At 39.2% G+C, this 18,330-nt stretch overlaps 1 protein-coding gene across 4 annotated transcripts in view; it reads right to left on the bottom strand.

Moving 5' to 3' along the window:
* Window positions 1-18,330, bottom strand: part of tspan4a (tetraspanin 4a) — a 157,035-nt gene that overhangs the window by 15,372 nt on the left and 123,333 nt on the right. For all 4 annotated transcript variants that reach the window (XM_006793822.2, XM_006793823.3, XM_006793820.3 and 1 more), the window contains 2 exons: window positions 6,444-6,545; window positions 4,300-4,431 (listed from right to left, as the gene is read on the bottom strand). In XM_006793822.2, coding sequence (XP_006793885.1) covers window positions 4,300-4,431; window positions 6,444-6,545 — 234 coding nt within the window. The remainder of the gene's footprint in view (window positions 1-4,299; window positions 4,432-6,443; window positions 6,546-18,330) is intronic.

Genomic DNA, 18,330 nt, shown 5'->3' with positions numbered 1-18,330 from the left:
GGAATGAGAATCAATTCTGAAAATGAGTGCGCGGTTGTTCAGGGATGAAATTTCTTTAATATAGGTGCACGACTGTTATATATGTATGTATGTAAAAGAAAAGAGGCCAGCTGCTCTCGCCAATTCATTAAACCTCCAGATCGATTTAACGATTAAAGTGCTGAGACTAACTGCGTTCAAGAACTCTGTTCATGGCAAATCTAACGGAAGAATATCAAGAGAAGAGGTAGCTGCTTCAGTTCAAAATAATTATGTTGCAATGACACTGCAGTAATGTAATGATACTGTAGTAAAACATTCAGTGGAGCACAGTTTTACAGGGTGACGAACAGGCCACAAGTAGGTGGGTTTGAATGAATATGCTATTAATACCGGCTGTCCCTCCATATTATCACAGCATACTCAATTACCTCTCCAGAAACAACATCCAGTCTTGCTAAATCATGTGAAGCTTTGCAAACTGTCCAGACAATAACACGTGTTCCGTTTTTATTCAGACAAACCTGCAAAAATGATGTGTACTATATATACTACTACTACTATTTACCACTGCAATCCCACAGCTTGCTCACCTTTCTCACCGGTGCACGGACAAGCATCTGTTTATCGCAGTTCTGGCCTTTTGAACCTTTTTGGCTTTTTAAAATCCTTTTTGTGTGCGATTTTGCAGCAGCCGAAGTGCAAAATAACACTGACTTATACCAACTTTTGCCACACAATGCAGCTGCGTCTCTGAAAACAGAATTAGGAGAAATCCTCACAGTCGCAAGCAAAAAAAGCTGGATCTCTGAAGATGAAAGAAGACCCTGCTTTTTGAATGCTCCCAGAGATACATGAATCTACTGAAAATTCCCCTTTGATATCAGGCAAAGACAGCCTTATGAAGCCAGCAGTAAAATACATTGACTCTTCCATTAAACCTTTCTTATCTTTATTACCTGCTTTTGTTCAGGATGCTACCGGCGTGCTTAACAAGCTCAAACAACTGGAAAACACTCACACACATACAGACAATTTCAAAACCATGCACATTAAGTAATTGTATACAATTATAGATCATGTGCAGGGCGCAGCAGCACTCGGCTACTTTTTTGGTGGTCACCATAATCCCATGACAATTAGGAGTGATGGATGTTCATCCGAGGTAAGCACATTATTTTTCAAAGCAACAATAGACCTAATCATAAGCTATCTTGAGATAACAGCAAGGAGAGAATACAGCACTTACATCTTACCATCTTTGTACACATCTGTGTTTAGAGTTTTCATCCAAAGTGGCTGGAGGAAAATGCCTCTTACGTTCAGTTCCATGGAAAATGTGTGCCTAGGACAAGCACTTTGAGACTAAATCTGAGGAAATGGTGTCACTTTTACAGCAACGTGGGTACAGAAATAACAGAAACTAACCTACAAAGAAATGTTCCCGAACCTACAGAAAGAATGTTAGAAATTGGCACAAAGTGGAAGTATGATTGAGAGAGATGATGTATTGATCCAGATCTTACCTGACCCAACAGTTTTAGCAGGTCTTTGACTCTACAAGATGAACAGCTACACAGCTATCATGATTGGGTCTAACACCTGGGGGGGGGGGTTCCTACAAGTGCAATCAATGAAGTCGTTGCACAGATGGAGATCTGTTGTTTTCTCAAAAGGAGTTTACTATTAATCATTTCAGTTACTGCAAAACCTCATCGATCATCTATAGGCTCGAATGTCCCAGCTGCAAAGTTGTTTACACGGTGAAAAAATGAGATGTTTACAGGAGAGCAGAGCATAAACACTCCACATGTACGGGCAATATTAATTAGCCCATGGCTAGACACTACCTGGACTTCCATATTAGTAACCCATCTATACTGTAGGCCTTTGGAAGTGATTACATCATTCTTTGCATACAAAGATGTGACACATAAAGGAGACTTAACCAAAAGGAAGCTTTCTGATTTTATAAATTACAGGCCTGGGTTAAATGACAGCTTAGATTTTACTGTTTTATTCAATCTTATTTGAATCTTATTCAATTTTAAATAGATTGACTAAGATTCAAGTTATACTCATGGTATTATAGCAGTATAATACAATTATACTAGTCATTTGCATTCGTATTCTTCTGAGCTTCAACACCTGGCTTAGGTTTTTAAGTTTGCCATTGGTGAAATCCCCCCAAAAAGGAACTGTTTCCATGAAATCTGTTCCCTGATGAATGCCTGTATGCTGGAATGGAGAGGAGCTTTTCAATCTGAATTAAACATGGCCAAGCCGTGAGAGTAAAAGTACTTTGAATGTTATTTAAAGATGAGAGTACTTTGAGGTGCTTTGATTTTTAAGCTAAATTGCACTGCTGGCTTTAACCTGGCCAGAATGTAAGATCCCGATAAAAGAAATGCATCTGAAATGCAGTTATTCTGTTTCATGCTTCTTTTCTTCTAATGTGCTGAAATCCACAAGGAAAACAAAAACTCTCTGTACGGTCCAGCTGCTAAGAAATAAAAATATGACACTAATAATACATTAGAAAAACATTAGTAGCACCAGCAGTCAAGTCCTTCTGGAGAGAGGTGATTAATTCAATAACCACTATAATGAATACAAAAATCTCCCAGGCCTCCTGTTTACTTGGTGAGGTGCTGGGCTGCTGAGGTTTAAAGGCTTCTCCTTTTTTTAACTGCAAAATGACTGTTGACAATTTGTGAGTCAGACTGTTTTGAAGCAGATGAATTAGATGTTGATTGTGGTCCTGAATTGATTTCAGATTCGAGATAAAGCAAAGAATTGCCCGTAAACATCACAAATTACAATTACTTACCAAGTACTTGGTATGCTTGGATAATCAAGCATAGGTAAGATTTCTGATTGGATGAAAAAGCAGCTTTATATGGATTGAACTTTTAGACATTTTAGTAAATGTGAGCTCAGAGGCATCATGAAAGAGGCTTATTATGCTTGTCCTTATTTTCTGTCACATATACTATATATACATACATGGGGATGCTCAGGCTGCTCTACACTCTCGGTTCCAGACAATTCTGTCTAGTCTTGACTCTGTATGTCGGTGAGCACAGAAGCCTGTTGTTCAAACCTTCTGTTTGGGAGGGGCAGCCAATTAGAAAAGAGCCACTTTTAAGGTTGAGTGAGAGAAGCTAAAGTAGTTTGTTTCAGAGAGCATATGAACCGAGCCTTAGTATAAGGTCATTAATGATTATTTAGAACGATGAATCATGTAAATATAATCTAGTAGAGTCATTTTGTCTCAAATCAACCAAGCCTTCTGCTCGACAATATCCGATTTGGATAACAATTTTACAGCAGAACATTTGAACATTTATGATGGTAGCTGCTGTGAAATTTTAGTTTCATATATCAAATATTATCAAGATATATTTGGTTAGAAAAATGTCCATCGACCCAATTTTTTTTCTCCACACGTTGAAATCTAAGGTAATGTTTGAAAAGGAATATATCAAAAACTAGTAGAGACAAAAGCCTGACATTTTCATTGGTCTTTCTTACCATCAAAATGAATCAGAATCTGTAATTTGGGAGAGATGCATGAAAAAAAAAGTATTGGCTAGGTAAAATGTGAAGAAAAAGGCCTGCACAGTCCTGCAAAGACTCAATTTTGAGCACACACTATAAACCCCCCCTGCAAATTTGGCATGGTGTATTACAAAATGCTGTAAAATAAAGCATGTAGAATCCTTTTTAATGTGAAATTCACAGTCACATCCATGTTGGATTGAACGAATATGATAAGTTGTGCCACAAAAACAAAAGTATCAGTAGAGTGCTCGGTCCAAACAGAGGAAAATACTGGAGGTACTCTTATTATAACTAAGAAAATTACACATTACATATGCTTAATAACGTTTTGATGTTAAGACTATTACCAAAGTAGGATATTGACTAGATATTTACCTGAATCAGAGAACTGTGACACGTAATTGCTCCCCTGAGTTAAGCAAAACCTCTATCATTAATACCATCTCCATCATTATCTAACAGCAGGCTGCAACGCTCTCATGTTTTCCAATTTTCAAGTTTACAACACTACATTTAATTCGTCTTAAATTTTTAAAGTTTTTCTCACGTGCAGTTGTATTTAGGATTTTGCAGGTGATTAAAATGATACGTGGCTGCGCTGACTCTTTACACACCAAATATGTTTGAGGATGGGTTTAGCAAACTAAATATATCCTCTGCAAAAGTAAAATTGTGGAAAAAAACACCACAAAAGAAGGAATATCAGTAGCACAGTTTGAAGTTGTTGTATACTTGGGTTTATATGTCTGAACTCACCGCTGTCCACCATGTTCCCGGGTTGTCCAGGCCACAGTTGTCGCTGTACTCCAGGCAGCAGGAGTCTGGCACGCGGCTGGCATTGTAAACCTCAAACCAGTCTGTGTGGTTGGTCACTCCACAGCAACGAAACTGCGCCGGGAGAAAAACAATGAGCCTTCAGAGTCTGAGCTTTTGTTATCATCACACTGAAATCCTAATTCACGGCAAAAGAAATATACATCCTCCAGTGATGGGCACGAAAGCTGTTTACCTCGCACGAATTAAGATTCCTTGGGTTAAATAACTGATATGTGCTGAGCATATAAAACACCTCATCCTCCTGATATTGAGCTGCGGCCGTCTCAAAGCCTTAAAATAACTTTCTAACTCGCCCCGCTTTTCTTTTAAATAAATATTTCCCCGCTTTGAGATTGGTATAGATTTTTTTTATATAAGGCATCGTGGCTTTCACCACAATTCATTTCATTAGTGTAGTTGAAAAGATTAAATGCCTCTGAAAGAGATATTTTTTTTCATCTGGTGGACTTAAATTCCACAGGGGAATAATGCTGTCTGCGTGGGCACAGTTGGGGATTTTGTGTTAATTTAAAACTTACTCACTTCCTTAAACAATGGAAGCACTAACATGAGACAGAATTCAAATCACCAGAGAGAGCTGGGAAATAAAGATGTAAACTTGGGTCAGAACACACAGTCAGAATATTCAGATGTTATCACCTTGGAAAGTTAACGACCAAATGTGCGCAGCCAGTACAGATTTATTATACCGAGGATTCATTTAGTGCCTTTTGGAGCTCTTTTCTGCTCCGTCTAAGGTAGATCTGCGTCTACATGCGTGCATACATAGCTCCATAGGTGGCCATTAATAATATTCAGGGTGAACTTTGCTCCAGGGACATCTGCTGCATTATCCATTCAGTGAGTCAGCATATATGTAAGAGGCTTGGGAGGGAGTGACAGAATGAGAGCTGCCGTATAATGATCTTCATCTCAGCCAGACTCTGTGGAGACCCATACATACACACAGCGGCGCTGATCTGACAAAGGTGTGTGTGTGGGGGGAAATGCACGTTCACGCTCGTGCTCTAGCGTTTTCAGGCAGCGGTTCATTCAGGCAGATTCTTCTTATGGCATGATCCAGCGTGCAGGAAGAAGATCAAATGTGCGCATTTACACCTACACGTATAAACACACCTGGATTTGCATACAGTATTTGCATAGCAATAGATTTCTTTGTCATCGTTTATGTCTTATCAGTCACCATACACACGCACATACACAGGTAAACACGCACCAGACACACGTATACACACCAACACAGAGCAGAGCCAAACAACCAGCATGCACCGCACATTTACTAATGGAACAAAACTGCAAGCCATAACACAGGATCTGTGATGTTAAAAAAAGAAGGTCCAAAGAGCCTCGAAGTCTGCGATCTATCATTTGAAGTCTCCCAAACGCATTTTCCAACAGCAACATCCATCCTCTGCAATCCTTAATTCCAAATCTGTGTTTTTCACATTGTGTTTTCTTTGCAGAGAAATATAGAGGGAAAAAAACATATATATATATATAAATATTGCAACAAGAAAATGCACATCAAAGTGAGAGCTCCGAGAGTCTATGATGTTTGCATTAATCTCTCTGAAAACATTTTACCAGAGCATTTAAACCAGGAACGCTTTAAGTGTTTATTACTGTCAGTAGAGTCATTTCAAGACACGTCTTCTGGTGCCATTTCTCAGATTGGTGGTGTTTCTTTTATTAGCCGACTTATAAATGTCCAGATCCTATTAACGGCTAAAAGGATTGCAGTATTTTATTCGTATATTACCCTGAAACGGGAAATGTAAAATGAAATGGTGTTTCCGCATTTCACTATTAACTTATAATTTATATGATCACAGTGACACAAAACCCCCCAAAACAAATCAAGAAAAAGAAACAGTGAAACTCTTCCAACAGCAAAGATAAGTACTATAACAATGAATAATGCAGTCAAAATGTCACAGATTCAAGCTTGTGTTGTTGTATTTACTATTATCGGCACAGTTATATTATTTCTTTTAAAGCAGTTAAATCTGAAATAGATGCATCCCAAAGCATCGCCTACTCCCTCCGGTGATCTCACAACTTACATCAGTTTGTACTATCATCCAAGCGTTGGTCAAACCCACGTTGCCCTCTGTGCCAAAGAGCTGCAGGCCCTTCTTCAGATCTCTTTGGGCGTAGTGGTCAATCTGAGAACACAGGACAGGAAACGCGGTTATTTAAGGCAGGACAATAGGACAATTTACTTTAACAAAACTACTTTTTGCTACTGTGTGGGTGAGATGTTATAAAGGACATCTTCTCTATACATTTCAGAGCAGCTCGTTTCCATTTTCATCAGCGGAGGACAAATGTGATTTAAACTCAAGTGGCAACAAATAACCACAGACTCTCAGTTCTCATTTGGGAAAAGCACAATCTGTCAGGAGCGAACCAGAACAGAGTGTTTTTGATACCATATATTTTGATTTTGACTTGACGAAAGACAGTACTGAAAGTTTTTTTTATGAATATATATTGTTCTATTGTTTATCGCAGGTTTTCTATAATTAAACATACTTAAAATAGAGAAGAGAAGCTCCGTTCTTTCATCAATGCACAAATGTGTCTTTGTCCCACTTATAAAGGCAACAAGTATGGTAAAATAACACAGCTATAATTAGCAGTCCACCTACATACATACATACTGAAAGCTTACAGCACGGAAATACTCAGTGAATTCTCAGCTACTGCGTATGTGAGTGGTGTGGTCAAATTACACATAAGGCGTCCTTTGGTATTGTAAAGTAAAACCCTTAATAAATGGGATTACTGGTGTGAAGTGATGCATTTTAACCTAAACCGCAATGTTTTTCCAAACCAAACACCAGACCTAAACTTAATCAGCTGATTAAAGCTACTTAGATTTGGCTTTAGATTCTCAAACAAGATAAGAATCATTGTTTTCGAGGTGATAAACCTGCAACGCCTATCACTCCTACAACCTAATGTGGACTTAAAAAGGTCTACAAAATGGGGTTATTATCTTATCAACCAATATTTCCATGGTTGTACCTTCTGGCATCAGTGCCAACAAACACCTTGGAGTGAGAAAAAAAAAGTTAATATTTAATAGGATGAAAACACATTGTCTAAAACTACTGACTGGTACTGACTGGGGGGTTACTGAATGTCAAGAAAAAGCTGTACTGTTTTAAAGAGTTTCATTTGAAGGCAAAAAGAGTGCTGTGCTCACAAGTTCAACTTAAACATCTGCCTACGACGTAGCCTACAAAAGTGGTCAACAGTACGCCGCAGCTTATGAATGACTGACTCTTCACTGATGACCACAGGTTACGTTATGAGCCAAGATGGCTACCATCTGCGAAGGATTCAGTCTTATTTTCCTCGTCCCAACCTGCCACACCTGCGTAACTCGTGCCTTTTTCTGTATGACAGTTTGAAGTAGAAAGTAGGAGGTTAATTTGGTTAATTTTCTACATGGATCACCCCTGTTGTATTTTGGTATGCTTGCTTTGTTTCTTTGTTTTTTCATGAGCCCCTAGACTGGCAAAAAAATTAGATTTAGGCACTAAAAAGTACTTGTTTAATTTTAAGAAATCATTGTGATTTAGCTTCAAATTTGTCACAACATTAACTATTCGTGAAAAAAATTGTCACGACAACCATCCATCCATCATCTTAAACGATGGTGCCAGCAGGCCAAGCAGGGTATTCCAGAAGTCGTCCTCCACAGCAATACTTTCTGAGGCATTCCCAGATGAGGCATATAATCATCAGGCCTGGAGGGAGGCACATCCAAAGGGAGACTCTAGCACTTCACCTGAACTGGCTCCTTTCGACATGGATGAGCAGCACCTCGACTCTGAGGTCTCTCTGGAAAATGTGCTTATCAGCCTATCTCTAAGGCTAAGCCGAGTCACACTAGAGAATAATTTGCTCAAGATTTTTTTTTTTGGTGAGCATCAGACCGTTGATGACTGATAAATCAAGAACTTTGTCTCTTAGCTTAGCTCCATTTTTAGTCTGCATCAGTCTCTCTGTCCCAACCCAGATGGAGAACTCCACTGTTTTGCAGCAGAGAAAACATTGGCATGCTACTGCAAGTAAGAACCGCCAAACTAATGCTGTACCTTCATTATTTTTGATATGAGAGGACAGCTGGTGCACATCTCTGAGACACCAGTGGCTGTAGTGGCTGTAGTTTCTGAGACCGCTGGAATGATCCCACTTGTTTTCTAGTCTTGTTTGTTCACTATATTGATTGGACTGGTTAAAGTGGTTAAACTGCTGCATGGTTAAAGGAAAAACATGATAGGAAATTATAGTTTATGGAAGTTGGTAGTTGCATGCTTTGAAGGAATATCACCACTAAACATCGTTTGGATACATGAACTTTGAGCACTGAGCTGCTGCAGTCAGATCCTCACTCTCAGGCTATATTCCACACTACAAGTCTTTTCACATGATATTAAAAGTGATAAACTGTGGTCAGCAGTGAGCGGACTAGATTGGATTTGGACGGCAGACCACAGAGCCGATGTTCGGTAAACAGGCTCCATGCGTTTAGAAGGTCTGGCTTAGCAGAGTGAACCTAAACAAACAAGATAAAAACCCTGAACAAAATCAGCTTTTGCAGTGAGCTTTGAATCAAGAGAAAACAAACTGGGGGCGTGAACACAGTCACAGAGGTAAACATGATTAAATACCCTCAAGCCTTTGAAGTTCATAAAATCTAAAGAAAGAAAGAGAGCATGTGTGCTATACACACAACGGGCAAACAAAAACTTCAAAGTCGCTCAACCTTATTTACACATTTAGATGGTGGACCCCATCAAACATCAATCACATTGATCTCCTCTGACCTCGCGCTTTCCTACACAGTAGCCTTTTAGCATCTGCTTCGCTCCAGACACATAACCCTTACATCAAGCCTGACTTAAAGCACTCAGATACTCAGTGAACACAGCCTTCATTTGACCAAACGACATTTAAATGCTCAATGTGCTTTGCTCCATAGCTCTTCTGGCTTTCTGCGTGTTATTATATCAAATATGAGAATATTTTGCTCTCTCCAGTTTGACATTTCCACGAGAAGAAAGTTATTTTAAATTGATGGCAAAATAGATAAGGGCCATACGTCAGTCTGTTAACGCCGTGCCTTCATACAGCTGCATTTAGTGGCTGTTTTTCTCCTTAAATACTGTCTGAAACTAATCTAATAAAGCTGAATGTCATCATAATCAAATGCAGATCCTATATTCAAGGAGTCATTAAAGGTCATTAATGCCTCCTTGGCTGATGACTGTGTGAAGCTGTTTTATCAGACTAGTGGCTGTGGGGGGGAAAATGTGCCACTACCTCCGGAGCAATGAACCATGTGTTTTGCTTATAATCTCGTCATTGTCGTTTACAGTCACGCCTAACATCGACACAGATGCTATTTTCAAAATGTAGTAAAACACAAAGAGGCTAATGTTGTAGCCAAAAAATAAATAAATCAGCTCAAAGTGAAAGGACACTGTGCATAAACAGTAAAACACGGTTAATGCTGACAGCTTAATATATTCACAGAGAAATTTTGCTCAGTAAATCTGTCACACACAGCTTTGTGTGGGGGTGGTGAGTATATACCAAATCCCCGAGTGCCAACAAGATACTTTACCAAAAATAATTACTTTCTTTTTTTTAAAAAATTAATTTATTTTTTAATATTATTTTCAAGTGAGCGCTGCACTCACAAATAGTCCCAGCTGTTTCTTGGTATGATCTTTTGGACCCCTTAACACATAACCATTATCTGTTACCATGGGGACAACAATGACAATCACAGAAGTGAAGTGCATTTTTGTGGCATCTTCACAAATTAAATGGGGAAAGCAGCCCATGCTTAGTGCTCCTGTCATGCAGTAAACTGCATCTTTTTTTGTTTTTTGGAGTCTGCATTATGTTGTGTGGCAGAACTTAACTGGAAACGTTTGGTTTCACAACATGCGTTTTCCATCTGGCCTCTCTCCTTCAGCCAGCATTCGATGTGTCCTCATCAGACAAGTGAACTTTACTGCTGACCTCTCATACAAGTGGAAATCCCAGAAAAAGAGAACAGCAAACCAACAGAGAAAAACAGTAAACCTTTACATTTAACATTTTACCCCTGCAGAGCACAATGCTCACACACAGGATGCCCTAGTTCTGAGAAGTAGTAACAGAAGACCTCAAAAAGACACTACCAGAAAGGAACTGCTCCTTCTAACTCAATAAGCTAAGAATTGCTCTGAAAGTACAAAAGTATTAAAAGCGAAACAGGGACACTAAGAAGGAGAAAATCTGACAGCAATCTGACAAACCTAAAGCCCTGAATTATTGTTGCCTATAATTAATAATTCTGTTTCTAGGCCTCCTGATTTATTCTACTTTATCATTTATTTGGAGAGGACAGAGAAACGCCTGTTTCACGTAGTTCAAATGAATCAGATTTTTCCCTTTATTTTTTGCCCTGCTTTGGTTTCCTCCAAACCTCTATGTAACATGAGCGTTTTGTTTGTATGCTTGACTTCCTGGTAGCAGATACCACACTGTTCTTTTGGATTTTTGCAGCATTTCTTGAAGACCACAGCTTTCAGTTGATGATAAGAAAATAACAGAATGATTCACACAGCAACAAAAAGAGAAAAGTGGGAACAGTTATAAGCAAAAGAAAAAGACATAAAATAACATTATTTTAAAAAAGGAATAAAAGGCTTATATTTCACAGGGATAAAGACATAAAAATACACAATGGATATCAGTCGCGCCTTCTTCGAGGTGTAGCGATACAAATATACCAACAAACCAATTATAGCTTCGCTCACCACAGGTGTGCAATAATATTTACATCATATATCAGTACCAACAGTGTTGTCTTCACCTCCTCCAGTTGATGCACAACTTTACACAGCACCACTGCAGACGGCAGACAGTAAAAAACACGTGGATCCATTGCAGAAAAATCTTAAACCTGCATTTTATCTTAAAAAAGCATGGTAGAAACCATTGATGTAGGCTCCTCTCATGTCTTCAAAACTGGGTGATATCACGATAGCAACATCGACCTTTGATACCATCTATGGGTATGTATGATGCAGCTAGGCAGCAAACGTTATCAGTCCTGCTAATCTGTAACAGACAGCATTTATTTATCATGATAACAAAATAATTTGTGTCTAAAAACATCAGGATTCGCTTAAAGTCCCAGTCTGAATCTGAGAAAGGTCTGCCAGCAACTAGGCCTGTCTTACCCGCTCTGTTTGATCAGCAATAAAAATATGAAGCCTATTCACCAGAAGCACAGCACTACCTCTGACAAGCTTACAATATTGTTGTCTATTCTGTTTTTCATTTTGCGTACTCTCTAAGAGAATACCTGCCACATATACTGTGTGTATATACACACCTTACAGTATTGTTACTGCATTTTTAGATAAAAAATCATCAAAATGACAAAACAGCAACTCTAACTGTACCAAGTTGCTGACAATAAATGCTCTGATAACCAGAAGTGATGAAGTAAGAAAACATTAAGAATGTGAACAAAGGAGTTCAGTGAGATGTGCCACTTAAAATGACTGATTCTCTTATTTCTGATTTATTTTTTTTGAACAGGCAGTTTCCTAATATTGTTCATTTGGGTATTTCCTTAATAATTGGTGGCATCCTTCTCTGCAAATGACATTGCTCAGTCACAATTAGACGCCGCATTAGGATCCGTAAACATGTAAAAAAAAACAAATCGTAATTCGGATGCCTCAAAGATATGAAGATGAAAGAGAATTCTGAATGAAAAGAAAAATGACAACAGATGTAATTTCTTGCAACAATAAAGAAGCGCTGATTTCTAAATAAACTGGTGCCACGAGCTACAACATGACATCACAACAGCAATGTCTAAAGTGATGTAAGAATCCAGCGCACGGGGCCTTTATGTCCCCTTTGAGTGGACTGAAGTGAGCTGTGAGTCATCTGAAGAGCTGCAAATTAAAATAAAAAGAGAGGGGAAAGAAAAAGAGAAAACTTTTTATTCAAATTAGCATTTTTTTATTCTAAGTAGGTCATTAGTAAAGAGGCACTCTGGTTAAAGTTAGTCAAGCAGAGAGTGCACAAGCCACAGCTGCACTTTTAGCTTGGTATTGATGTTGTCCTCGGTACTTGGGTCGCCCTTTGACTACACCAGTCGAGTCAAGGATGGGCCATCAATAATTTATATGGCAGCAATACAAGGAGAGATAAGAGATGTATGTTGGGAGGAGAGCAGACACAAGATGAGACAGAAAGATGTGGATTTGAAAAAGAGAAGCGAGATGAAGCCAGGCAAGATAGTGGGTGCAGGAAAAAAGTAAACATGGGAAAAGAGGGAGAGAGAATGAGCCAAAAAGGCACAGCGCAGGTTAGAATGTGTGCAACGCAAATATACTGTGGGGAAGATGAAGTGGTTATATGACTGCTGGACTCTGGATGGCAGGCAATACAGGAAGCAAAGAAAAGAAGCTTTCCATCAGTGACAGCCCAGGAGAAAGAAATACAAGACAGGGATTTCAGAGGAGGGGAAATAATGACAAGAGAAATGCCTCAATTCACTTGCTCCCTCCAAACAGTGGATATCCATTACCTGTGCCATGAGGGGGAAGACAGAGTCAGAATGCAAAAAAAATAAATGATAAAGGCACTAATAAAAAAGGAGGAAAGATCAATGATAAAAGTCCCCAGGGATTTCCTATGGCCACGTTATTTCACTCTAAGATGCCAAACTGCATAAAAAATGCCCTACTTTATCTTCCACAATGACATTACTTATTCTAAAAAAGAAGAATTTCAGCTTCACTGATCAAAGTATAAGCTGTGGACTTGAAATCTGGAAGTCATAGTGACTCTAGTAGCTTCATACCTCAGGACCATCCCAAATGCAGGTGCTATTAGTTATGTTTCAATTGTTTCATATCGGTGTGATTTAGTAACCTGTTGGTCTCTGCATTGTTGGCATGTGCCTAAATGTCCCACAGTATTTCTTCCTTCCTCACCTATCAACTCCCCCTAAACCCACTGGCAAAGGCTTGTTTACTCCAAATACTTCCATTTTATCCCTCTGAAAAGGGAGTCCAAATTACATTCCCAGGACAACCATCAAAAATGAGCCAAAGTCAGGTTTTCCAGGGCATTTCTTTTGACTCCAGAAGAACTTGCTTCCCCTGGAATATGAGCTTAAATCAAAGCGTTACACTGCATTTCGAAAAAGGTTTATAGGGAGATGCTGTCCTTCTGAAGAATCGGCTTACGTTTCGTCTGTGCCTCGGGACAGATTGCTCAATATTTTAGGCAACCTTCTTCTCAATCATGAAAGCCAGCAACCAGGACACGCAGGTCTCACATTTAAAGCTGCTGACGGAGTTTTTCTTGTGTCCAGGGAAGCAGCGATGACATATGTTAATTATTAAAGCGAGTGGCAAGCCCCTTTAAGTGACTAATCTCTGTCCTTAGCTGAGGCAAATCAAATACAGCCCCAGCTCTTTTCCATCCACTGCTTCTAATCAGTTCCTGATTAACACTTGGCAAACTTGGCAAATGAGTAGACAATCAATGCCACTCTCAGAAAGCAGCGAAGCAGTGCAATCTAGGCTTTGAAGGATGATACTTTAACAGCTTCAATCATGGCATTAGGAGTTAATACAAGATGCTGCACAATGAAATTCAACTGATATATAGCCATTCCTGTGTTGCCTGGTTTCAGTGTTGATGTTCTAAAAAACCATGTGAAACTATTCTGATGTGCAGCTGAATATCTCTTAAAGCCTTTTGCCTGCAGCTATTGACAGCAAACAGAAGCATTTTTCTGAAGCTGTCATCCAGTGCCTTCAATCTGTCCTTAACAGTTTTACATCACAGATCTATTCTGATCCTTTTTCCTGAGGTCTTATCACCTTTTAGCTGCTGCATTTCCTTCACTATAGTTCAGAAAGCCTCCTGTGTCTAAACAGAGAGTGCACACAGTGTTCGCACTGACGTCACGCCTTTGCCACTGTGACTCGTCACAATCAAACAGATAATGATGAAAAAATAATAACTTCTCAGGAGCACTGACTCTGAGCCTCACGGGTGGATACTGGAGTCGAGGCTGGGTTATTGAAATGCTGCATGCACAGCACCAGCAGCATCAACAAGGAAAAGCTTTCAGGTCAGCATTGTGGCAGCAAAAGAGAGCAGCACAAAATGCCTTTTATATGTGCTTCAGTGAGAGGGGCATGTGCAGGCTGACTGCTGCGGCTAATATAAGTTGGTCTTGTTTGCTGAGGCTTTGACTCTTTTGTTTATTTAAAAAAGTCATTAATTATTTAAATGAGAAAAGTTGCAAAAAACACAGCTAATTTAGCCACGTCTGTATAATACTAATCTTTGGCATCCCAGTTACTCTGGTACGTTGGATTGTTTATTCTAAGATTCAGCCGTAGGATAGCTCATTTTATGCGTGTTCCAGACAGAAACAGCCAGTGACAGACTGCAGCAAGAATTTCAAATTTCAAAAAGAAATGCTGAGGCAATGATTGATATAAACCCCTGGTAGAAATTGTGCTGAGAATTTTAAAATCTGAACACACCATCCATCCATCCAATACTTTTTGCTTCAAACTGCCTGATATCTGTGATCACACTAATTTAAAAAGGTGCTGGAAACGCATCACAGAGCTGCTGCAGATTTGCTGGCTTCACCTCCATGATACCAACCTGATGCGACTTGAATTCATCCCATTGAGAACTGGTGACAGTGGAGGCCATCCGAGTACAGTGAACTCATTGTGATGTTCAAGAAACCAGTTTGAGATGATTTGAGCTTTGTGACGTGCTGTGTTATTGTGCTGGAAGCAGCCATCAGAAAATGGGTACCCTGTGGTCAGTAAGGACATGGTACTCAGGTAGGCTGTGGCATTTAAACGATGCTCAGTTGGTACTAAAGTGCTAAAGAAAATATCACCATCACAAACCTAATCCGTTAATACAGGCAGGTTGAATTTTATGATTTCATGTTGTTTACAACAATTTCTGACCTTACCATTCGAAAGTTACAGCAGAAATCGAGACTCATCCAATTGCCGAATGTTTTTCTAATCTTCTGTTGTCAAGGTTTGTTGAGCCTGTGTGAATTGTGGCCTCAGTTTCCTGTTCTGATCTGACAGGAGTGACCGGGTGGGTGCTGCGGCCCAGCGGATCAGCAGTAAATCAGCAATTTGTGACATATTCACACCAGTCTTTCTAGCACCAACAACCATGCCGCATCCAAAGTCACTTTAATCACATTATACCTCATTCTGATGCTCATGTTGAAATCCAGCAGGCTGTCTTCATCATGTCGACATGATTACCCAAATAAACATTGCTGCTGTCATGTGATTGGCTGAATAGATATTGACATTAACAATCTTTATTCATTAAAAAAGGTGACATCTTTTAGGGACAGATTCCTCCATACTCTAGGGCAAGGGCTGGCAACCTTTAACACCCAAAAAGCCATTTGGACCCAGTTTCCATGGAAAAGAAAACACTGGGAGCCACACATACTTTTTTTCCATGTAAAATGAAGATAACACTGTACATATATGTATGTTATCTTACTTTTCTCCATACTTGGCCTACCTGGGGTTGAAAGGTATTTTAAATGATACATTTTTTAATTTCATTGGGTCATTGAATACAACAGTGGATAAAACTGAGTATGGACTCTAAACTGTGAGTCTTCGGAACAAAACTCCTTTAAATCGTGTGCTTTTTATTCCTACTGATGGATTTCCATTACCATTATAATCATGTCTTGAAAAAGAGTTGTTTAGTGTGACTTTTGGAATTGATTGGGGGAGGTAAGCAGCACAAATTTGCCCAAACTAATTTGCATCTTAAAAATATTTTTAATCTGACAACCAGCCAGATTGGGCAATTTTCATGTTTTTTCAGCACAGCCCAAATGAGTTTTTCTAAACAAGCCTAGTAATGTCACACTTTGTGCCACTGTGATTTTTCCAACAAAAGAAACTCTCACACTATCAGAGCGCGCACCCAGCTCTATATGTTGTCCTAAAGAGCCAGTGAAGCCTTTTGTAATATCACAGATGTTCACCTGAGGCTAACAGTGCTCAGAGGGATTGTAAACCTTTGCAAGAATCCTTTTTGGATGTTATGATAAAACCCCTCAACTGACACTGTTTCATCAGACACGAGGTGAAATACTCTCTACAGATAAGTAACCCCACTTAGTTTCTATTTTTCAATCCATAACACCAGAACCATGATGTAGGCATTGCATGTACCTAAGACATTAGGCTAGCTCTTACTGTGCTGCATCTTAAGAAAATAAATAAATAATCTGAGGCAATAAAAGATACCTAGGAGTCCAATTTCAAGTAGGTTTGAACTTGTTGAATTAACAGGAAGGAAAAATGTAGTTCAGCTGAGAGGTGAAACTGAAATTAGAATCCCTCTGACGTGCAGGCATGACTTGAAGCACCGATAGAGCAGAAAAAAAACTAGGTTTAAAGACGTAAAAACTCATACACAATCAGTCACCTTGACTTTCAGATTCTTTTGCCCTGTCTTTTACCTCAGAGTAGAAACACGCTGTCCCGTTATGTAAACTCTGATGAAACCAGGTTTCTTCAGTGTAAAAAGAATTCTTGAGGAGACTAAGATGTAAGTTGTAGAATAATTTACTGCGTTAACTCGGTACCAAGCAGAACTGGGGCAATCACACGCTTTTCCATCTCATATTCTGAGACTATCCTTCCACTGGGAGCATTTGAACATAGTTCAGACAAATATTCTGTTCATCCTCTCATTCAGATAGGATACTTCCTAATCTTTTTCCTATGGCTCAGCTTTCTGACTTTCATCTGCCTCCAAACACAAGTAAACACACTCTAGGCAGGTGCCAGAGAAAGGGTTCAAGGTCACCAATACAGACAGGCGCTCTAAAAAAGGTATTGCTATAGTGCAGAGCCCCTAGACTTAACCCTAGACCTTTTGTGAAAATCCCCATCCTGCCATACTTTACTTGTGGATGTTGATAATGTTGGTAGTGGTTTATGAATGTAATACATGGAGACCCTATTTACAAATGAAAAAACACTTCATCTTTTTTGCTTGTTTTTAGGAATAAAACTCTTCATTATGTTAATTTTGTCCTTATTAGAATCCTCAATTATAAAGCACCGTGATATAAATGCAACATTCTTCATCATATCGGGTTTCAATTACAAGTTGATGAGATTTAAGTATATTTTTGCCTTTTGCCTGATTGCAATTCAAATTGCCTATAATAACCATGTTTGCGATTCCTCAACATCATCTGCGGTAATCAAACTGCATATTCCCCCGCTGCACTTATTCCTGCACTCCACAAACAAATGTCTTGTCGGTTTGCCGATCATCTCAATTTGTCTCTCATATAAACATCGCCCTGACGTGGGTGTATTTTAGTAACTTGATTAGCCAGGGGTGTTTACTTAATTGCATTACTGCAGTCGGCATGAAATGGAAATTTCTCACGCTTGAAATGTATTCTGACAGCGGTGTGGCATTTTGATATCTTGACAAGCTAAAATGTTTTGATGGCTGACGCCAGAACAGTAATGATGTGGAAAAAGTGGAGCTATCACACTTTAAACAGGGTTTCAGTGGGTTTCATGTACCGTAGTTTCCTTCACTGCATGAATGGTTGCTCTTTAGCTGTATATGAAGTAGATTGTTTACAAGCGGATACATTTTCTCTCTCCCTCCCCGTATCAAGTTATTTCCCAATTTTTCACGTTAAGGCGAACAAAACTGGAACATGGCCAAGAAGACGAGACACTGATGTGAGAGCGCCTGACAGCAGAAACAGGTGCTGGATCTCATGAGAAATGATGCGTGTCAGCAGAATTTACCACGATCCGTTCTCTCGCTGGAAAAACTAGATATTAA

This window comes from Neolamprologus brichardi, chromosome 1, assembly GCF_056152115.1.
Source record: "Neolamprologus brichardi isolate AB-2024 chromosome 1, ASM5615211v1, whole genome shotgun sequence".
In the NCBI taxonomy this organism is placed as follows: Eukaryota; Metazoa; Chordata; class Actinopteri; order Cichliformes; family Cichlidae; genus Neolamprologus; species Neolamprologus brichardi.
The sequence above is the reverse complement of the archived record's forward strand: the minus strand, read 5'-3'. Positions and strand labels throughout refer to the sequence as shown.